General features: G+C 43.0%; 1 protein-coding gene across 1 annotated transcript in view; it reads left to right on the plus strand.

Moving 5' to 3' along the window:
• Positions 1-23,512, plus strand: part of rnf25 (ring finger protein 25) — a 46,179-nt gene extending 22,667 nt beyond the window's left edge. The window contains exons 8-10 of the mRNA XM_039764992.1: positions 3,600-3,689; positions 3,779-3,913; positions 22,516-23,512. Coding sequence (XP_039620926.1) covers positions 3,600-3,689; positions 3,779-3,913; positions 22,516-23,451 — 1,161 coding nt within the window. The 3' untranslated portion in view covers positions 23,452-23,512. The remainder of the gene's footprint in view (positions 1-3,599; positions 3,690-3,778; positions 3,914-22,515) is intronic.
• Positions 23,513-23,721: the final 209 nt, after the last annotated feature.

Below are 23,721 nucleotides of genomic sequence, written 5' to 3' on the forward strand. Positions count from 1 at the left end.
GGCGACACAGCTTCTGCATGTTTGTGCATGTTGGACACTTTTGTTGGACTCTTGTTTTTTTGGCACAGGGGCTGATTTCCAGGTACGGCACCCCATCACACTTCACAGTGAGCCCCCTGATTTGAACGGTGAGTGACACCCCCCCACCCCCACCTGATCACGTCTGGCACACCTGGCAGAAAGAGTTTCTGTTTGGACGCGGAAAAGCTTTTCAGTTTCCAAAACCGCAATCAGATAATGTGAGGCGAGGTCGTCGGATCAACTGCTCTCCATATCTTTGCTGGAATGTTCCCAGAGTAAGGGAACTGGATCTTCAACTCTGTTTGGCCATTAAAAAAAAAAAAAAAAAAAATCTGTTCCTGAAAAGGGTCCTCAGCCGGGGAAGCGTTTTTGTTAAACTTAAAAATCCAAAGAAGCAGCCTTGGTAAAGGGGTCTGCAAGCATTACGGTCCACGTCAAGAGCTGCCGGAGTCTTCTGATACGGTGCCAGCTTGTGATATTTAGTGACACACTGCCCTTTTCTTTATTCTGAAGTCAAGCAAAATGACTCCTTTTATTGGCTAACTAGAAAGATTACAATATGCCAGCTTTCGAGGGAACTCGGGGCCCCTTCTTCAGGTGAGATGTCATACAGAGACTGGAGTTCCCTGCGTTTATATATAAACACTAGGACAGGCACAACATTGGGACACCTTTAAGTGAGACATCTTAAATGTAAAAAATTAATAGACCTCTTCAGACTAAGATTCATTTAGCAAGAGAGGAGAACAGTGTCTGGTGAAGATCTTTAGATAAGGTGACTGCTTTTGAAGTTTCTGATGAGTTTTTCAGTACAATGTGGGTCTGTAGTCAGGTTGTCTGTGCTAAATGAATCTTAGCCTGAAGAGGTCTGTTTCATTTTTTACATTTAAGATGTCTCACTTAAAGGTTTTCCAATGTTGCGTCTGTCCTGGTGTCCATATAAACTCCAGTTTCTGTATGACATCTCGCCTGAAGAAGGGGCCTGAGTTGCCTCGAAATCTTGCATATTGTAATCAGTTCACTTGGCCAATAAAAGGGGTCATATTGCTTGTCTTCTCACTGCTTTCTTAATGGCTAACACGATACAACACCCTAGTACTAAATCGGCGTTAAGTTCTGGGTCTCAAGTTTGTGTTGGGTTAAATTTTCACGTCACTGCCCAGGCACTTTGTGTTCTGGTGTATGTGGATGGCGAGAGTCACCCGGAGGGGCACTCTAGTCGCGCCATCTGTCATCCTGCAAAGTCCACCCATTCCAAATCAAAGAATGTCCTAACCTAAAGTGCCAGGAGTAATCCTATTTGGGGCTCCAGCCACCATAGGGGGGATGGCATTGACTCTGTGTACAGTCCACCAGGCCCATGTAGAGCCCACCCACCACTATTATGACCCTCACTTGTAGTGCTTTTCTCATTAAACCAAGTATAGTGCATTTCTTTTAACTATCTACGAATCTATCGCTGTGTCTTGTCCATCAGATGGTGCCTTTCATATTAATATAACATCCTATTTTGTTGTGCTTTTCAGTTTCCTATCTGTGCATCTGTCAGTCATAAAGTGCTTCTCATTCATCTGTCCCTCTACCTGGCTATTATACAGTGCCTTTCACACGGTGCCTTTCATTCATCTGTTTATTATACAGTGCCTTTCATATCTCTCTCTCTGTTATATAGTGCCTTTCATCCATCTATCTATGATATGGTGCGTCATACCTATCTGTGACATAGTACCTTTCCCACTTCTCTCTCTACCTAAATATCAGGTTCTGCCTTTCATGGACCTATTTATTAAATAGTGCTTTTCATCTGTTTATCTATGGTATGGTGCCTTTCCTGTCTATCACGTAGGACCGTTCCCACTAATCTGTCTACCTGCAAATCACATTCTGCTGTTCATGGATCTACCTGTTATACAGTGCCGTTCATCTTTCAGTCAGTCATACGGTGCCTTTCATTCATCTATTTATCATATATTGCCTGTCATCTTTCTCTGTCTGTCATATAGTGCCTTTCATCCATTTATCTATGGTATGGTGCCTTTCCTATCTACCATGTAGTACCTTTCTCTCTAATCTGTCTACCTACATATCACGTTCTGCCTGTCATTCATCTATTTATTATATAGTGCCTTTCATCCATTTATCTATGGTATGGTGCCTTTCCTGTCTATCACGTAGTACCTTTCCCACTAATCTGTCTACCTGCATATCACATTCTGCTGTTCATGGATCTACCTGTTATACAGTGCCTTTCATCTTTCAGTCGGTCATACGGTGCCTTTCATCTTTCTCTCAATCTGTCATATAGTGCCTTTCATCCATTTATCTACGTGTCTTGCCTATCTATGACATAGTACCTTTCCCACTAATCTCTCTACCTACATATCACGTTCTGCTTTTCATTCATCTATTTATTATATAGTGCCCTTCATCCATTTATCTATGGTATGGTGCCTTTCCTGTCTATCATGTAGGACCGTTCCCACTAATCTGTCTACCTGCAAATCACATTCTGCTGTTCATGGATCTACCTGTTATACAGTGCCGTTCATCTTTCAGTCAGTCATACGGTGCCTTTCATTCATCTATTTATTATATACTGCCTGTCATCTTTCTCTCTCTGTCATATAGCGCCTTTGGTCCATCTATCTATGATATGGTGCGTCATACCTATCTATCACGTAGTACCTTTCCCACTAATCTGTCTACCTGCATATCACGTTCTGCCTTTCATGGATCTACCTGTTATATAGTGCCTTTCATCCATCTATCTGTCTGCTTACCTGTTACAGAGAGATTAACCTTTTGAATGCCAACTTGAGGTTGGGCAAATTTTCTCTTCCTTCTGCTAACTACCAGTTAACTCAAATTTTAGAAAAAAATGTTTTGTGTTTTTTTTTATTATTGTGAGATTATCTCAATAACTGAATTCATTTAATTAGTTTATTTAAATAACTCCCTGATTTTACGTTAACATCAGGAACAAGTTTACCTGTTGTCACCGTGGCAGTCATTGTGTTAAAGGCACTATATGTCAGTCTGTCTACCTTCCTTCCTGCTGTGTAGTGCCTTTCATGCGTCTATTATATAGTGCCTTTCATCTTTCTTTCTATAATCCATCTATGGCCGTGCACTGCGACTCTCCACGACTCACTAGGATTTTTTCCCCAGAGACTTCCAGTCGTGGACTTCATGTACACGTCAGGTGGGTGTGATGGTCACTCTAGGTGGTCTTCTCGCTCTGTGGTCTGTTCCTGTGAGATCGTCCCAATCAAAGCCCCCTGAGTGCTCCGCAAGACATGTTGGCTCAGCTTGTGTCCTTGTCACCCTGAAATGCCATTGAGCAGCTGTGGTGGTCGGTTTTCTTTGCCCATCACGTTGTTCTCCTCAAGCTCCCTATCGCTTTGCCGGTGAATCTCCAAGAAGCTTTCGACCTCTGCTGATCTTTGATGAGTTGAAATGTCTGTCTTTTTCTTTCCTTGATCATATCTGTCTCCATGGCTCTGGGGTCAAGTCTGAGATGCGGCCTGCTGTATCGATGCCCTCGATTATTTATTATTCCTTACCTGATCTCTTACCAGGAGCTCAAAGTCCTGTGTCCTGTGTGCCGTGAGCCCCTGACCTACGACTGGGACAGCCTGCAGGCCACCGCCCCGCCTCAGACTCCACTGGTATGTCATGTTTTTGTCTGTTTGCTTGCTGGCACATGTCCTTTCCAAGTCCCTTCATTGGAATTTTGTCTCGCTCTTTGCTTTTGTAGCTGCCATTCAGGCCAGGAAAGGAGTTTTTGAGGAAATGGGCAGAGCTGGAAGAAATTCTGACGCGTCAGAGGCTAAAAGGGGGTGTGATTGACCCCGAAGAGGAGAGCAACCGCTTTCTACTTCACATTCACGAGGTGAGTGACATTGGATGGGCAATAAAAGATAAAGAGCTGAGGCTGGGATTACACTGCACGCCGAGACGGAGCAGCACATGACATCATGGAATCTGTGAAAGTTACCATCTCGAGGAGTGCAGCCGTCACCTCACAGAGTGCTGAGCCAAACACGGTCATGAATTTCAGTACTGTTTAGTTTATTTATTACTATTTCATGGATGTGGCCATGTTGTTCTTAAGACCCCACATCTCAGAAATCAGGTCAATAACCCCAGGTAGGTCTGTCAAGCGCAAATTCAAGAAGCAAGCTTTGTGGCTTACACACCTTCAGCATGAGCACACAGCTTATAAATCTCAATGCCTCCTCCTGTTAGGATTACTGGACACCTGATAGACAAATTTCAGTCGATTTTTATGTTCTTAACTTTAGGGGCTTCCATGTTTATTGCTTTGTTCTTTGGTCCAGGGGATCGATCAGGGGTACTGGCATCTGACATTCATGCCCTTTAACACCATAACTTTCATCGGTGCAGTCGTGTTTAATTTTGTCGGTGGTGAGGATGTCAAACTACACGACCGCTGCCACGGGAGGGTACAACGCCTGCCTCGGACTCCCTTAGGTTTTCTAAATGAAAATTGCTAGAAAAAAAGTGTAGTGTGACAAAGCCTTAAGTATTGTTTGGATTTTTTTTTTCCCTTGATTTCTCGGATTCCTGCTTCTTTTTTTCTTTGTGGCTACTGGTTTGTGGATAAAGGACTGGACTTGTTAACTTGGGGTTGTCTTTTTTCATATTTTTTTACCTTGTCTTTCTATTTTATGCTTTTTTTTTTAATTGTTTAGTAAACAATGTTTTAAAATACCTTCTTGTGCGTTTGTCCTTCTGCCACAGGTTTATAGTTATTCTCGCCCTTGAAGGGCAGAGCAATGATGGATCTGTGACTGTAACCACAGCTGCAGTTCTCCTCCATTGTTGTTTTGCTGGTGCTGGCTGAAGAGCGTGTAGGCAAAAAAAAAAAATCACATGAATTACAATCTCATTCATGTTACATGACCACAAATTGGATACGAATCTGATCTAGGACTGCATATGAAAGTGACTCGAATCTGATTTGAAAAGATGGGATTTCTGAGTCCACGCAGCCCTGAAAACAACAGATTTGTGTCACGTTAAGGCAAAAAAAATCAGAATTTGAAGGTCACATCAATCTGGCAATGTGCAAATAGCCTCCATGATTCCAAGCTTCCTGTCATCGAGAAATTGTACTGCTGTGGTACACTTAAATATTTCAGGTTGGCACTGTGGTTAGCACTGCTGCCTCACAGCTCAGGTCACTTTTTTGGTCACAATGATCAGTCCATCATAGTTGGCACACGCGTTCCCTAGCCCTCGGGGACACTTTGAAGACCACTACATCATTACAATCCACCCAAAACTGGTTCAGTTTCTCCTTCCCAGTGGTCATCGGTGCATTTTGTCGAGTTCTGTAAAGTCCTTGAACATTTCCACAATTTCTTTGAACTCGAGGCCAAGCAAATTCGGCACACTTCGCTCATCACAAACACGAGAGCCATCCTGTGTACGATTAGTGACAAAGTCAGACCTGCTGTCCCCGAGTCCCTAGGGGTGTCCTGGACGTGCGCCTCCACTTGCTGATTATGTAAATGAAGGCTGGAGCTGAGTGTCGCAAGAAAAGTCGTGTAGTGTGACGCCGGACTTGGGAGGCCCTCACCTATCAGGGAGCAGCACCACTCCAAAATGGCACTGTTGTGTTGTCATTTACACCAACCTCTCGTGCTGTGTAGTTGTGCTTGAAAGTTTGTGAACCCTTAGAATTTTCTGTATTTCTGCATAAATATGACCTAAAACATCATCAGATTTTCACTCAGGTCCTAAAAGTAGATAAAGAGAAACCAGTTAAACAAATGAGACAAAAATATTAGACTTGGTCATTTATTTATTGAGAAAAATGATTGAATATTCCATATTTGTGAGTGGCAAAAGTATGTGAACCTCACGGATGAGCAGTCAGTTTAAAGGTGAAATTCAAGTCAATGGGATGCCAATCAGGTGTGAGTGGGCACCCTGTGTTATTAAAGAACAGGATCTATCAAAGTCTGCTCTTCATAACACATGTTTGTGGAAGTGTATCATGTCACGAACAGAGGAGATTTCTGAGGACCTCACAAAAAGAGTTGTTGATGCTCATCAGGCTGGAAAAGGTTACCAAACCATCTCTAAAGAGTTTGGACTCCACCAATCCACAGTCAGACAGATTGTGTACAAATGGAGGAAATTCAAGACCATTGTTACCCTCCCCAGGAGTGGTCGACCAACAAAGATCACTCCAAGAGCAAGGCACACGTGTAATAGTCAGCGAGGTCACAAAGGACTCCAGGGGAACTTCTAAGCAACTGAAGGCCTTTCTCACATTGGCTAATGTTCATGTTCATGAGTCCACCATCAGAAGAACACTGAACAACAATGGTGTGCATGGCAGGGTTGCAAGGAGAAAGCCACTGCTCTCCAAAAAACATTGCTGCTCATCTGCAGTTTGCTAAAGATCACGTGGACAAACCAGAAGGCTATTGGAAGAATGTTTTGTGGACGGATGAGACCAAAATAGAACTTTTTGGTTTAAATGAAAAGCGTTATGTTTGGAGAAAGGAAAACACTGCATTCCAGCATAAGAACCTCATCCCATCTGTGAAACATGGTGGTGGTAGTATCAGGGTTTGGGTCTGTTGTGCTGCATCTGGGCCAGGACGGCTTGTCTTCAGTGATGGAACAATGAATTGTGAATTATATCAGAGAATTGTAAAGGAAAATGTCAGGACATCTGTCCATGAACTGAATCTCAAGAGAAGGTGGGTCATGCAGCAAGACAACGACCCTAAGCACACAAGTCGTTCTACCAAAGAATGGTTAAAGAAGAATAAAGTGAATGTTCTGGAATGGCCAAGTCAAAGTCCTGACCTTAATCCAATCGAAATGTTGTGGAAGGACCTGAAGAGAGCAGTTCATGTGAGGAAACCCACCAACATCCCAGAGTTGAAACTGTTCTGTACAGAGGAATGGATGAAAATTCCTCCAAGCCAGTGTGCAGGAATGAGCAAAAGTTACTGAAAACATTTAGGGGGTCACAGTAGAAACTGAAAGCAAAGGTTCACATACTTTTGCCGCTCACAAATATGTAATATTCAATCATTTTCCTTAATAAATATAAATGACCAAGTATAATATTTGTGCCTCATTTGTTTAACTGGTTTCTCTTGATCTACTTTTAGGACTTGAGTGAAAATCTGATGATGTTTTAGGTCATTTTTATGCAGAAATATAGAAAATTCTAAAGGGCTCACAAACTTTCAAGCACAACTATATGTGGATGTAGCAGGAGGTGTGCTGTTAATCGGTCATTTGAAACTCTTTACTAGTTGAGATGGGCAGACAGATTACAGCTTTTAAGAGCAACTGTGGACGGGGAAAACTTGCCTAGCAAGGCTGTGCTCTTGTGTGGGTGTACGCCTCCCAGCTGTGTTTGTATATCTTTGTCAACATGTCCGCCACGTTCTACCAGTTTGATTGTGCATTCAGTGTCAGCTGTGTTTATGAATACACACACACTGTGTGTGTGTGTTAGTGAATAACCCAAAACGTGGAAGGAAACCATGGAAAAGCCCTGGTCACATGATGCAGCTTTCAGTGTTTTAAGTGGATTCAAGTAAAATAAAATAAAAAAAACAAATGTATCCAATCGGGGAGAAACTCAAAGCAACAAAATGCAAAGCTCAAAAAAAAAATTTTTTTAAATGCAAAGAGCAAAGAAATGAAAAATGGTGGGTACTGCAAAGACAAAACTAATACAAAGAAAAACAAAAGCGAGGCCACAGGTGAACTCCAGTCAAAGTCTGGACACATCCCATTGAGATGCAAACCGGGTGGGCCCGAACACAACTTTGGGGGGGTTCTCAATAGTCTGAGAATGAGAGAGATTTCATTGTTGGATTTGTAGTAAATGTGAAAACCTTTCTGTTTTCACTTGGCCATTACGGGTTATTGAGTGTAGATTAATGGCACATTTTATAATTAAATCTACAACGCGGTAAGTAGTGAAGGGGTCTGAAAAATCTCTGAATGCACTGTAAACTTGAAGACCACAAAACTGCACTCTGCATGACAAGCACCCTCCAAATGATCCAGCCTCGAGTGTATGAGCTTTTGTGGCCCCACAAAACACAAGGAGCATAGGAGAACAACACAAAAAACCTAAAAATTAAATCGTAAACCCGCATAATATTAGCAAAATTGACATAATTATATGAACACATGCAACATAATCACAAAAGGGGCAAAAACTGAAAATGACCTAACAGAGATCTGTAATTTAATACTGCATGTTCTTGTTAGTCACTGCACTGGCGAGTGCCGATATGTTGTATGTTAGTCCGACATGCAGGTGAGAATTCCACTGTACACCTAACAACACCGTGCAGAACCGTACTGTCTAGGCACTGGCAACAAGTGGGCCGTGTAGCTCTCGGGTGATGCCGTAAAAACCGAATGGCAGCACCCGAGTGCAGTGTACTAATCAGGTGTTGCTGCCCTGACTTTGTTTGTTGTTTATGTAGTCTTTGTCATGTTACCTAACTACCAGAGAAACACGCGGACCTCCAACCGCATGCATTTCTCTGTCTTCGTCGTTCTTGGATTCTTTATCCCAGCACTTGACACCCAGCAGATGGCGCTGTTCTTGTTCCTGTTACGTTGTTCTTCATCATATATTCAGCCTCTGTGTTTTTCTTGACGCTTGGCAGATGTCACTGCCGTTTTATTATTCTTTCCACCAGGTCACATCATTTCACCTGTCACTTCGACGTAAGAAACCCACCCTCGGTTTTGTTGAGACCTTACATTTTTATTTATTTGTTTATTTATTTTTTATTTTTTTGCAATACCACCACGTATCAGGTCATAAGCTTCCAATCAAGACCAAGATCAAGGTTCTACCCCCAGTAATTCACAAGTAATCACGTGACAGATGGACAGACCTTAGCATTTTATGTATCTGTACTGGTCACGGCACCCGTAATAGCAAATATTTTTTGATTGTTCTTGCCCTACGTGTACCTTCAGCTCCTTTCCTATCTAGTTGTATGTGTGAACTTCTCTTAACTGGCACCCCTGCTCTTGAGCGCGTTCCCATAAGGCCTGCTTCTCAAACTCTAGTTATTACTTTCGAAACTCCTTTCTCACCTCCTGTCCGGTTTCATACTCGGCATCTTTGAAGGCGATTTTCTCACCATGGCTCGTATGTCTTTGATCTTGCGTGTCACACTCGCACGTCCTCCTTTCTTCATGTCACCAAAGCCAAGCTAATTAATCAAATCAAAGCTGAACTGACCAATCAGATTTCTGAGAGGGACTGGACACCACAGACCTTAGTGCTTTATTATATTGTAGATAGTGCAGTCAGCGTGTGGCTAATTGTGCTTGTGCCCCCTTTCCTTGATACAGTGGTGCCTTGGTTTGCGAGCGTAATTCGTTCCAGAAAACGTGCTCGTAATCTAAAACACTCGTATATCAAAGTGAAATTCCCCATAAGAAATAATGGAAACTCAGATGATTTGTTCTACAACCCAAAAATATTCATATAATATGATTAGTACAAAGTATAAAGTAAAAATACATAAAACAAATTAACCTGCACATTGCCTTTTGAAAAGAGGGTTATTGTGTAGGACCACTTTCACTATAATGGAATCCCTCCTGTCTGTTGGCTCACTGGAATCTTTTTCTTTTACTGCAAGTTTAACAAGGAGCCTCTCCAATGACAGTTGCTTTTGCCTGCAGAGTCACTACACTTGAACACAAAATTTAAAACATGCATTACGCACTGTAAGGTTTCTATACTCTTTTGGGATGACACGCAGAAGAGCATCCCGAAGCAACCGCAGGCTCCCAGCACTATAGCAGTTCACCGCAAAAGCGAATCTGAAAATATTGCGGTCATGCTATAAGCACCTACTGTCGATGGGTGATGCAAGGAACATTATGAATGCAAGGGCACAGAATTACTTAGCCACTAACCTGGCCCCAACCCTGCCTGATTAGTGTGTCTGTGCATAGAAGGGGGGAAGATCCCACTACAGTAAATAACCATGCTGTTCCTGTTTCAAGCTGAATAAAAGATGGTTTTGTTCAAGTACTGAGACTCAACTTTGTGTTTTGGGGTGAAAGACAGGGACTCGCACCTTACAGCACACACACACACACACGCGGTCACAATGCTAAACAGTATACAGTGGAACCTCGGGTCACGAACGTCTCTGAACACGTACAGATTGGGTTACGACCAAAAAAGCTTTTGCATCTGTTCACGACCACACACTCGGGAGACGAACAAGCCAGTTTCCCTTCCGGTTCGTACGTGCCAATGATTTCCGGACGTGTTCAGTCTCTCTCTGTGCAGCGCGAGAGAGACAGCTGGTCGCGTAAGGCCGAGAAGGCAGTTAAAGAATTCACCGGGCTTGTTTTTAAAGAGACAGATTCGAGCATTGTTTTAACCTCGTTGTGTTTAATGAAGACTTTTTTCTATTGGATTTTAACCTCCACTTCACTTCTGTTTACAGCGATCGGTTCGTAACATGCATTGTTACATTGTTACCTGGTTGTTTATTAAATGGCGGATTTTTCAAATGTTCATGTTTTTCCCTGTGCTTACAGCGAGTGGGGTCCGTAAGGCTGTAGCGTGAACTCTTGCAATGTTACTTTTCTCTGTTCAAGGTTTTCTCAGTGTTATTTAATGTTTTTACATTTAGTTTACTATTACACTGTGCATTCTGTGGTATAATTAACTATTTTTGTGCTTAAAAATCATTAAAAAAATATATTTACATACGGTTTGGACGGTCCGGAACGGATTAATTGTATTTGCATACAATCCTATGGGGGAAATCACTTCAGATCACAACCAAATCGGGTTTTGGAACAAATTACGGTCGTGACCCGAGGTTCCACTGTATGCTCATACGAATGTTAACTTTACAAGTGAGGCATGCTGATTGAGACCGAGCATGGGAGACGATTACCCACAATCCCGCGGAGAGAGAAGAACCATCGACTCGGTTGTGATCACGTGACGCTCGGCAGACAAAGCATTTACGTACTAGTCATATTGCAAGACCTCGCATGTTTATCAAGTTAAAATTTATTAAAAATTTTAGCTCGTCTTGCAAAACACTCGCAGACTAAGTTACTCACAATCCATGTTTTTACTGGGCCATGGCCATTTGCTGCCAGAACTTGGAAGATCGGTTTGCATTGCTCTGTAATGGCCCTTTCGTGTTTGAGCTTCGTAACACTGGCAGTTAATATACGCAAGGGGATTAGTGTGTTGTATCTTGGCGGGTTGTCCCCCTCACTACCCGATATGTGCTACATAGTGAGGAGCGCAGCATGCTCAGTCCTGCAGTGAACAGACAACTTATCACGAATATATCAGCAAATACACCCCTGAAATGAAAATACCTCCAGTCGTTCTTGTTTTGTTTTAAATGAACGTCAGGTGCAAATCCAGCTGGACGTCTGATCGAGTAGCGACATCATACATGTGCAAAGCAGCCTGGGCAGTGCCGCCAAGTGTGAGGTGGACTGCACGTACGGTTACACGTGTGTGAACGTTCTGCACATGCTCAGTCAGTTTGTGTCGTCCCCATCCAACATGGCTGCTATATCCCTGTGATATGGGTTGCTCGGAAAAAGTTGGCCTAAGATGGCTGCACAGTGCCATATTTCATGAATAAGGTGACCAGCAAATTCGCTGTTAAGAATGCTTTCACGGATCAACACTAGCGGGCAAGCCAGTGGACACCAGACTTGAAAATTGGGCAGATCTGCTCTTTTGTGTGGGTTTGGCCTACTGCCATATTTGTGCTTTGCTTTGGCAGGATTTCCTAACCTCAGGAGTGTCACTGCACAAACTAACAAGAAATACAATAACAACTACCTATTTCCAACAGAGCTAATAAAAGGAGTTCAGTTTAACAGCACAATACACAATAATTAACAGAACCACCGTCTCATAATAGGAATCTGCTTATTATTATTACCAGCTGAACACTCCTGGCCAGCCAGCCTTTAGATTACATCTGGAAGTACAATAGAAGGAGACTCCCCTCGCCCAGTGTGCTTCTGTGTGTGCCTTCAGGCTGCGCTCTCTTCGAGCCCCCTGCCCCCATGCATGGCTGGACTACTACAACATCATAGATAATGTGAAGCTGAATGTTTGTTTGTGCGTCTGTCTGGTGTTCAGATCCACACCATTGAACATGCAGCATCTCCACCATATTTTGTACAGTTTCCCCATTTGTACAGGTGGAACACAATAGGCTGTGTGTTTTGTTCTGTATTAAAACCACATTTCCTCTTTATTAGGACGTGCCCCTAAGAGGCATATTTGGGTGGTGGCACAGGTAATGCAGAGTTGCTTCCCAACAGTGGATTTAGTCTGTGAAATTTTGGTTTGGAGCCAACAATTTGCCCTCCCTGCTGGGCAACTTATTTAGTGACCACACCTGCACCCCAGGCAGTGCCACATATTCGAGTTAGTCATACCCTAAGTAGGATACAAAACAAGCAAATAAAAAAAAAATAAAAAAACAGTTCTCCAGGGCAAGACCCTCAACAAACCATAACACTCTGTGTGTGTGTGTGTGTGTGTGTGTGTGTGTGTGTGTGTGTGTGTGTGAGAGAGAGAGAGAGAGAGAGTGTGAGTGCAGCCTTGTGAATGTCAGTTCTCTGTGTGGCCATGTGCTTTTCTAGCTGTTGGGCGTTAATGGGAGCTTGTAGAATGCTGGCACGGTATGTACCAACTGAGAAAAGAGGCCATATTTAGATCGGGAACTGAATCGTAGTCAGGAAAATGAAAAGGATCTTTCATCAGAGCCCAAAATTAAACCTAAACCAATAGTCAAAAGAGAGGGCAGAAATCTATGGCAAAGAGAACTAAGAAGAAACACAATCCTAGTAATTCATGATCATGGACAACAAAGGTCGTGTATGGCCACTTACCATGTGATGTCAAAGTAAGCTGGACAGACCTGGAATTTGAGTTCTGGGTACCTTTCAGTTTTCCTGGCAAACAGCAACTGCTGCAGTGCCGTTGGTGTCCGGATGTGCTACATGGCCGAAAAAAAACTGAGAGAACTGGCGATGGGCAATGGACAAGGGTCCCTCTAAGCTACATGGCCGCGTCCTTTTTCCCATGCAGCACCTTTAAATTTCTACACAGCAGTTATCGTACTGCAAGAAAATATAAAGGACTAAGCTTACTGATTGAGAAGGTTGAAAACTCCAAGGGGAGCCAGCCACCACCTACGTGGCCCTTCTATTGGGTGTTAATGTATTATGGCGCTCAAATCTCCAAGGCGGACAATTGAATCAATTGGTCTTAAGTGGAAAGTTAGAGCACATTTGCAAAAAAACAAAAAAACAATTCCAGGGAACATTGCCGATGATATCTTAGATAAGTTTCAGTGCATTGCAGGAGATGCTTTGAGAGTTCCTCAGAAATCCTACCAATAAAGCTGGAGTAGCTGGTGTGGGCATCTCAGGTGGACTGACTTGTATCTTTGGTTCAAGGTCTTCGAGCCAAAGAGTAGGATTAGTCTTGATGCTGGTCTTCATGTTCTGCTGGTGACGGAGATTTTAACCACTTCATGGTGGAATTAGCAGTGCTGATTCCTTGTATGAAGTCCGAAAAGCACCTGCTGTCTGTAATAAGTATATAAGTTTAATAAGTCACTGTGATCCATACAAAAAAAATTGTATAAATCCACTCGCATGTACAGCTAACACAAGGCCAGATGTAGCACACAGGGGGGCTCATCAATTAGAACTGCTAGGCAAGCATTAGTAGACAACTACAAAATGGGCCTTGTACTATTTCTGTGTGTCAGAGTCAGCATGACATTGGATCTTCTTTTCCTTGTTTGGAATGGCATGATTCACCTAAGTGAGAGAAAAGAGTATAAAGCCTTGGAACATTGCCTGGCACACCTTTGAAGCCGACAGATGGATGGGCGATACCATCATCCAATCCAGAAAATCCTTCCAACACAGAGACAAAAATGGCAGACTGTATACATCGAGCTCCCGCTTCGGTGATAGTCTTGTCATGGCTTCCTCGTCTGTTATGCTGCGTAAACCGTCATTAAAGAAAACTAAGTTATTTCTCCTATGTGATTTCTTAGTGCCGTATCACTAAGGGAGGGATATCGCTTTTTTATATCAAATCTATATAGTTTAGGTTATGTAACATGCCGTAATTACAAAAGAACTTATACCAACCAGGGAGCTAGCGCCCCCTGCTGGATAGACTGTTAGAACTCTTTACCATAGTAATTGGAAAGGATTTGTCAGCTAATAAAAAGGAAACCTCAGCTTTGACCGTTTATCCCGTGACATACCGCTTCATCACTGGCAAATAACCATGACACCCATGAGAACCAAAGATTTGTTTCTAATCGATGCAAAATATTTTTAATAACGTTAATTACATTTCCTAAACCAAAACTGTTGATATAATAAGTTTTGGCATAAGCAACACCCCCTGAAGCGACAGAAAATACAAAGAGAAAAACGTGTAATCGAGTAAAAAATAAATAAATAAAAATGGAGGAAAACTGCACAACAGAAGACAAGTTAGAGAGGATGTTTGGTGGTCAGCATTAATGGTGAGTTATTGCCTATAAACAAGACTCTGTCCTTCACCCTAGTCAACCTAATGAGGAAAATCTCCAAGCCACAAGTCATGGAGGTGGAGGACTGGTAGATGAGAATCAATCAAATGTGAGACTAGCCAAGGAGATCAAAGAGATGCATGCCAGAACGTGATCCTTAGAAGGCTATGTCACCTTAGGCGACTTCTCCAGCTGTTTTTCAGTCATAGCCTTGGTTTAAATCATCATAACGAGTGGGACGCAGTCGATCTCATGATCCCAGTTGCCTCACGTGACATACACAGAGACTCCATCCGACAAGTCTGTGACTCGTTTGTTTTTGCCTTTAGTCGTAGGGGCGGGCTGTGTGTGCATGAGAGCTGACATCCAGTACAAGCTCACTGGGAAGGACAAGGTATAGGATCCAGTGGTGGGGAATAAGGAACACAGGGGTTTCAGACCTCAGGAACTGGTGCCGTGGATCCTTTCACCTCGCAAGCTTGCCTGTCATTCCCTCCTCTCTCTTTTTCTTCATCTCTTGTCGGTCATCTTAGCTTATTGCTTCCCAGCTTGTGAGCTGGAGGATGTTGTTGTGGGAAATGCATTTAATGTTTTCCTGGCTGCCCGTGTAGGCCATCTTTTACAAACATGATGTCACATATCATTGTTTTGCCGATGATATGCAGCTCCACCTCAAAGTTAATCCTGACATCACTTCATCTATAAAAAAAACAAGAAAAAGCTGTTGAGGGATATGAAATATTTGATGGCACAAAATTTCTTACAATTAAACGAAAATGAAGCAGAGGTTATTATTTTTGGTTCTACCACATCTGCAGTTGAAATCAGCACTCGGGCTCTTTGGCAGCAACGATTCATAATGATGTCAGAAACCGAGGTATCATCTTCGAGTCATCGCTTGAAAAACAAATCTCCGCGGTAGTAAAATCCAGTTTTTACCAACTGAGGCAAATTTCTAAACTAAAATCCTTTCTATCACAGAAGGACTTAGAAAGTCATTCATGCCTTTATTACATCTCAGCTGGATTATTGTAATTCCTTATATGTGGATCTGCCCAAATCTGCTCTGTCGCGCTATCAGCTGCTTCAAAACGCTGCAATGAGATTCTTAATTGGGTCAAAACAAAAACGATCACATCTCCGCCATTTTGGCATTTCTCTCTCCACTGGCTACCACTGGTGAGGCGTCGCATTGATTTTAAAATCTTGTCTGTTATTAAAGCCTCGCATGGTCTCCCTCCAAAATACATCTGTGACCTCCTTCACCCTTACGTGGCACAGAGAGCATTCAGGTCTTCTGGACGACGACTCCTAGTAGTTCCGAGGTCTTGGCGGAAGTCGGGGGAGACGGAGCTTTCTCAGTTGTTGCTCCATGGCTTTGAAATGACTTGCCTTTCCACATCAGGTCTTCATCGTCTATCGAGGTTTTTAAAAGTCTGCTTAAGACTTACTTGGTTCCTTCCACCTTCCACTCTGTATAATGGGATTGTGGTGGATGTTAAAATTGGTTGGTTTATTAATCTGCTTCTTCATAATTGGTTGCGTTGTGTTTATTTTAATGCTTCTTTGTACAGCACTTTGGCGCAACCTCTGTTGCTGTAAATGTGCTTTTATAAATAAAATAATCTAATCTTAATATTTTAGTGCCATAAAAGTGAAGATGAAAGAACAGTGCTGCTTCACATAGTACCGTAATAAATAGCTGCACTCAAGAGTGGACGGCTTATCACTTGGATGAACTTGACTAACGTCACTACGCAATTGTGATGACCCATCATACACGTAGTGGTGACCCAACCCTATAGTTTAAGAAATGCTGAACGTGTTTACATGTGCTTTAATAACCCTCTTATTCATGGAAACCTGGTTTCCGGTTAGAGAAACGGGGTTAACACATGTAGATTGCGCTACTAGTAACCTGATTATGTGGCTGTGTAAACCCTTAAACGGGTTACAGTTAAGGATTTTGTAGTCTATGCATGTTCACAGTACTCTGTTCACCTTTGCATATGTTGGCTTTTGAAATGCTTTCAGCAGCCACAGGTCAAAGGTCTCCTCTGAGGCAGATACTTGGGCGCTCGCATTATTCCTTCTCCTCGCTGAGCGTGTTTACATGTGCTTGATTAACCTGGTTATTCATGGAAACCTGGTTTCTAAAATACCATGCGAACAATTATTCCAGTTAGAGAAACAGGGTTAACACATGTAGATTACTCTGTCAGTAACCAGATTATATGGCTGTGTAAACCCTTAACCAGGCTACAGTTGATGATTTTGTAGTCTACACGTGTCCACCGCACTCTGTTCACCTGCACTTGTGTTGGCTTTCGAAATGCTTTCAGTAACCACAGGTAAAAGGTCTACTCCGAGGCAGATACTTGGGCGCTCACATTATCTCTTCTTCTGGCTGAAGTAATCAGTCTCAGTATTTCATAAATAACAGTATTTATGTTGATGAGCTGAATGTACATTGTTCTGGATCTCTCTGTCTCTTTCTCTCTCTCTCTGATTCTTAGCTGGTGGCTGGTGGAGGCAGTTGGGGAGACAACCTCTATGTTGCTGTGGGTTGATGTTTTTCAATGGTTTACAGTCCATGGTGACGGTCCTGGCCTGGTTCAGACCGAGTTGTCGGATCTTCAGATCTTCCTCCACTTGTTTGGTCCTCATTTTCTTGGGCGCAGTCAGTTGTTTCCTCTACTACGTCAGTAGCTGTCTCTAGAGAAGTCTGCACACGTGACCAATCCTCTTCAGCCTTCTCTGCTGGATAATGCCTTAAAATTAATGTAAGCTGCATAGTCCAATTACTTTTTAAAGTACCGAGTACCTTAAGGCTATACTTATTTTGTTAAGTAAAAAAACACATCCGTCGTTCTTAACCCAGCAGCACTTGGCTGTAAAGCAAGAAGAGCACGTATTGGTATGCCAGCCCTTTGCAGGGCTCAATCATACAAGTGAGCCAAAAAGAGTGTGCCGTGTGCTATCTGGTAACAGAAACCTATAAATAAAGTATCGGTTAGTTTTCATCCAGCTCTTTGTTTATAGACCTGTTCATTCAGTGTAATCGGGTGATGCAGCGGGCAACGTCCATCCGTTGAACTGTCGGTAGCTCGGGTCGAGGATGTAATTTATTTCAAACCACGTGGAAGAATGAATATATTTATAAAGGACAACAAAATTATCACAGACTTCATGTTTGTTTTCAGATTCATGGCGACTGATGACTGCATTTAACAAATGGAGGTTTTTTAAAAAAACAGGTTTCTGCCTTAAACTGGTTACTCGCCTTATCCTAGGCAGGAGGGCATGAACTAGTATAGCACAAGCTACCTGTTCAATAATTTGTTGGACGTTATTTTGTTTTGGTCTTAGCCAGCGCCTGACTTTAGCCCAAAGTGCAAAGGCCTGTGGTTTTAAGGGGATTCTGGGATTGTATTCCCAATTCATGATCTCCCTCGCCTGCCAACCCGAGGCTCCTCCACCTTTCTCAAAGACTGTTGCCTTTGTGGAGCCCTTAAGAGCGGTCCCTTGACTTGAGAGACCATAATAAGTCCCCAGTGTGTTCCAGTCTGGACCTGACCCTCATCTATAGGTCACCTGTCTGCGGTCCCAGGTACCTTTCACAGGCTTCCGGGTCGGAGCAGGATCCCGTTTCCCCAGGCTCGGTAACGCAGGAATGGTACCCCCCCCACCCAACCCTTTTTTGGTTGAAAGACATATTGGTGTGCTGAGGTATGTCCTGGGTTCGCCTTCCGATTCCTGTAGGATGCCATCCTGCCGGCTACGCCACTGTGAAAGAAGTCACTCTCGGACACGGAAAAAGATTTGGGGCAGCCACCCATATATATTGTACCTGGGCTAATTGAAATTGCTCAAAAGAGCTCAGGACGAGTTCTCAACATGAACTGATGAGTAGTGGCAAAGATGGCAGTTTTAAAGGCCATCAAAGGAACCGGAAGTGACATCTTACTGGGAGTTGGAGCCAGTAGTGACGCCTCTCTTGGCGCCGGAAACAAAAGTGATGTTTTGTATGAGAAATCGGGCAAGTTTTCCCATGTCTGGTCTGCAGAGAAAATAGAGAAAGGTTTAGGGTGCCCCGCCGCACCCTGGCCTGGCGTGGAATTACCTTCTTTCGCTCTACTTGGCTTCCTCCTACTCGCACGTGTGTAACAGTGTGTACATGTAAATGCACTCACTGAATTAGGGAAATAAGACAAAGTACACAAGATAGCATGACAAATACAGTAAATTATGTAATTGTGTCACACCCCTGTGTGCTTAATGCCTTTCTTGGAAGGAAGGACATTTTTGTGACAAGTTGAGTTTCGACTTGTGCTTCTTTTTTTAAATGTAAATTCTTTAATTAACTCTTACAACGTCTTTTAAGTGCAGACTCCGTGCTGTGCCTTCTGGGTCTTTTTTGGCTCAATTCTGGTATCCCATTTTTAGGTATCCTTGACATCAAGTTTTTCACCACAAAACTTGTCATGCGGTCATTAGTCATCTTAAGCTGTAGCCCTGATGATCCTCACTTTTAGAACAGACAACATTTAGGTTATTTTTATGGGCTGTGAGCTAACAAACTACTGCAAACGCTGCTAAAAGTTTGAAAATTCAATGACTGGTGACAACTGACCCGAAAGTCATGGCAAGGGAACCATTTCTTAGAAGCTGTGTAAATTACAGGATGTTTAACTTTATTTTTTTATTCCGTTAATTTAGGGGAAGTGTAGGAAAAGTCACGAGGCTTCCTTCTGGTGAAATGTAGGGTGCTTTTACTGATTTACAAAGACAAAAATTGGTCAAATCTGATATTACGACGTTGCGTAGACATATTGAAAATGGGTTGACTCCAGGCCGCCTTGACAGGCAAGTTTGTTGCACATTGTGGATGTTGAAGAACCTGAGAAGAGAAGAATTTGGTAAGAGTTACTACGGCTGGTGTGCTTGTGTTAAAAGGGGAATTAGACAGTAGGGTCAGTGCAGTTGACGTATTGTTGTAATGACCCCCCGAGTTTTCTTTTTTTAGCTACCATTGAGGTGCTTTTTATTGGTCAACGTCAAAACTGAATGATTGTGGATCCATTAAAATGAGAGTTTGCACAGAAGTTTGTTTTATGTTGTCTCCGCTGAAAGGAAATTCTGCCATCAGTTTCTGTTTTTAACGTGCAAGTGTTTTACATAAAGCTTCAAACCTCCCACCCATCAGCCTTGCCAATAAAAATAAAACAAAGCAAATGATGTCTCTAGGCTGTTTTGTTTTTTAAATTTGAATGTCACTCTGTCTCTTTTTCACTCTGTCACTATTCCTCCCCTCTCACATTCTCCATTAATTTCCTTACTCTTTTTTTTCCCCTTCTTCTAAATAGATCACATTGCAAGTACAGTGCGCCTTTAGCAGTCTATGAGTCAGTTACAGGCTCTCCATTCATCCCAAATAGGAAACGATGGTACTGCTAGAGTCCTCTTAGACTACTGAAGTCGAGATCGAGTTCTCTGCTGTCCTCCGATTTTTTTTTTTTATTCCTGACAAGAACTTCAGTCAGTCAGTCTTTGTATAGTGCCTTTTATACAGTAGAGCTCTTTACAAACATTACACATGGGGGGAAAAGTATGTGAACACCCTAACAGTCCTTATTGAACATCACATTTCAAAACTATAGGTGCTTTCCCACTGTAGGGACTCGGCCATTTCTAGTTCTTAGTCGGTACTTCTTGGTACTTTTTGTTTTTTTAGTTCCTACTCCAGAGTGTGAAGTTTTGTCATTCTTGGCTTTTAAATGTTGCTTGATGCGACTATTAAAGGAATAGCAACGATATTAGCATTAGGCTGCAACCTAACATGATGTAATAACAGTAGAGGGGTCCGAATACTTTCTGAAACCCCAATATTTCAAAAATAACATCTCCTGAAATGTTGTAGAAACTAAATTTCTTTGACCTCTGATATCTCCAAAGCAAACAACTTGGAGTCAAGGAAAAACCCAAAAAATTATATATAACTAGCTGTGTAAGCGTGTGCTGTTAAAAGCCCGGAATCCTAGAAGCTAGTGGCCGGGGAGAGGAAAGTCTGGGTAGCTCTGCTCAAGCTGCCGGCCCCGCGACCTGATCTCGGATAAGCGGAAGAGGATGGATGGATGGGTCCTAGAAACTATTGAAATTCTCAGAATAAATATAGAAATGTAGAGATGTCAGGTAATTGAAAGGAACTCCTCTGGGCGTCTCTCTCCTAGGAGGATTCGTTTTGCTGACGTGCTCGCCTCGCCTAAAGGAGAGAGGACTAAACACTAAGGAAAAAGAACGGTAAGACCACGTCAGGTGCGGTGCTCAGCTCGGAGTGAAATGACGTGAATGGGAAGGGAGATGATGACGTGATTCCCCCACCCGCCTTAACTGTCAATCCCCCGACAAACACGGTCTCTCGGAATTTGCATAAGCACAGTCCTTCACCAGTAATTTTAACTTAGTTACAAAGTGATCAAAACCCTCGTTTATACCCTGCGTCCTCTCATTAAACTTGTATCTCGCAAATATCGTATTAGTCGTGGGCATGACAAACGCTAGCGGCAGCCTGTCTATGAACTTAATTTAAACTTTAGGATTACACCGTGCTTTGTTTCCAAAGTAGCTGCACTTATGAATATGGTTGTATGCGTCACTCGCTTCATATTCTTTTCCTATGCTTCTCAATTGTGTATTGTGTTTTTTGAACAGGTTTGATTCATTAAAGTGATCACTCGTACTGCGTTCAGTCAGTTCACGTGAGCCGCTCTCTTGTGTGATCTTGCGATGTCCACGGCTTTATTTAATGTTAGCTAAGACCCAGCACTTAAAAGTTTCTCGCTACAGCAATTTTAACTCCGTTACAAAGTGATCCAAAGTCGTTTATACCTCATGTCTTCTCGTTAAACTTGTATCTCGCGAATATGGTATTCGTCGTAGGCATGACAAACGGCAGCGGTAGCGTGTCTATAAACTTAATTTAAACTTACGGTTTACACCGTGCTTTGTTTCCGCAGTAGCTGCACTTATGAATATGCTTGTATGCGTCACTCGCTTCATATTCTTTCGCTGCCTTCTCAGTTGTGTAATGTGTTTTTTTTTCAGCGCTCTTTGGAGCTCTTCCTTGTTTTCTACGTACTGCATTCACAGTCAGTTCACGTGATTACGTGGGAGGCGTGATGATGCGAGACGCAACTCCACCTCCCACGGCCATTGAGCTGCAATCTATTACAGTATATGGAGAAAAATAGGTTCCAGTTATGACCATTACGTGTAGAATTTCGAAATGAAACCTGCCCAACTTTTGTAAGTAAGCTGTAAGGAATGAGTCTGCCAAATTTCAGCCTTCTACCTACACGGGAAGTTGGAGAATTAGTGATGAGTCAGTCAGTGAGGGCTTTGCCTTTTATTAGTATAGATGCATATTTTATTATACCAATTTAACTTTTCTCAACATTTATCTGACTCTATATTTTTCTAGTATTAGAATGTAGTTTAAGTTAATTTGTTTTGCTTTCAAGAGATGTATTTTTCATATTTTCGATTCTTGTTTTCTTTTTTTCACATCTTCACGCCCCCCTTAGGGAGGCCCGCCCCACAGATTGAGAACCCCTGGGTTATGCTTATGGACTTTGATTCATCTAGTCGTATGATTTTTAAGTATGTACTCATGTTATGTGAAAGCACCTACTGTTGTTGTTGTTTGTTCCTTTTACAACACACATCCATATTCCTTGTAAGTTAAATCTACCTCTGGTGGTAAAGATTTTTATAAAAAGCCTGAATCCTGAAACACACGTAGTTCATTAGCCGAGTTTTTCCTGTAGATCGACTCGACAACCCTTATTAAATTTGTTTTTTTTTTTTTCATTTATCTTTCTAGACACCTTCAGAAGAAAGTGGTAACAAGACCATTTTGAACCCAGAAGAGTCTGCTGCGGCTACCTCTCCAGCTGAAAACTTGGCCGTCCCTGTGGTAGAAACGTCCGTAGAAGCTGCCCCCATTGAAGAAGATGGAAGTCGGTCGGAAACCTCCGGGAAAAAGTGTGACCAGTCTGATCTAAAGGAACCCAGTGTTCAAGCAGAAATAAGAACTCCAGAGACACCTGGTCATGCATACCAGGATTTGGGGAAGAACAGGAGAAGGAAAGACGAAAGGCCTCACTGGAGAGGCCGAGGCCAACACAGACGTCCGCAGTTCCCGAGAGTTCAAGAGAAGAGGGAGATGCATTTGGAAAGGACCTTTCACCGGATGGGCTTGCAACCAGAAACTGTGTCACCCAGCCTGCCATCGGAGGAGATGGAGAAGATAGGCCCTGAATCAGTGCTGCCTGTACAAGTCGGGGTCCGCCAGACAGAAAGGTGGCGTCCTGCCAGACCCGTCCACCAGTCGAAAAGTCATGTGATGTGCGCAAGGCGACTCGATGACAGGAACTGTGATGCAATCAGTCCCTTGTCTCAGGACGCTCGTACCGAAACTCAGGATAACATTCGGGACTGTAGCACCGGTCAGTCAGAACATGTGATAGCGGGCGACGGAAAGAAGCTCGAACCAATGGTCAACACCTGTGACAATCCGGTAGAGGAGAAAATCATCAGGAACGACAACTTCTCTTCAGGCTGCGAGCCCCCGGGCAGCTCACAGCGGCACAGCAGCAGACCTCATGGAGGATGGAGTCGGACAAGTGGCCCGAACCCGACAAGAGGGGGATATTGGAAGCCACATTTCCAGGGAGGAAGAAGGGACTTCACACCAAGGGGAAGAGGAAGGGGCAGGGGGCAAACTGGCTCAAAAAGGGAACTGAAGGAGGATGTGTGATGGGGGGCTTTCAACCTGGAAAGAGGGTGCAACTTTCCACAAAATAAAGCTGAGCACGTGAGGGCCTGATGTCACGTGTTTATTCGTCCTCGTGCTACCGCTGGAGATCTCCAAGGTCGATGATGTGGCTAGCTGAGATGTCTGAGGTGGTCTTAAACTGGAATTAGAGGTACTGGCCCAGGTGACTAAGGGGGAGTGGAGGTCTGAAGTCACCATCTTGATTTTTTTTTCTGTTGTGGCTGTGTTTGCAAGGAAAACCTAGCGAGAACA

The sequence above is a fragment of the Polypterus senegalus genome, chromosome 10 (genome assembly GCF_016835505.1).
Source record: "Polypterus senegalus isolate Bchr_013 chromosome 10, ASM1683550v1, whole genome shotgun sequence".
NCBI lineage: Eukaryota > Metazoa > Chordata > Cladistia > Polypteriformes > Polypteridae > Polypterus > Polypterus senegalus.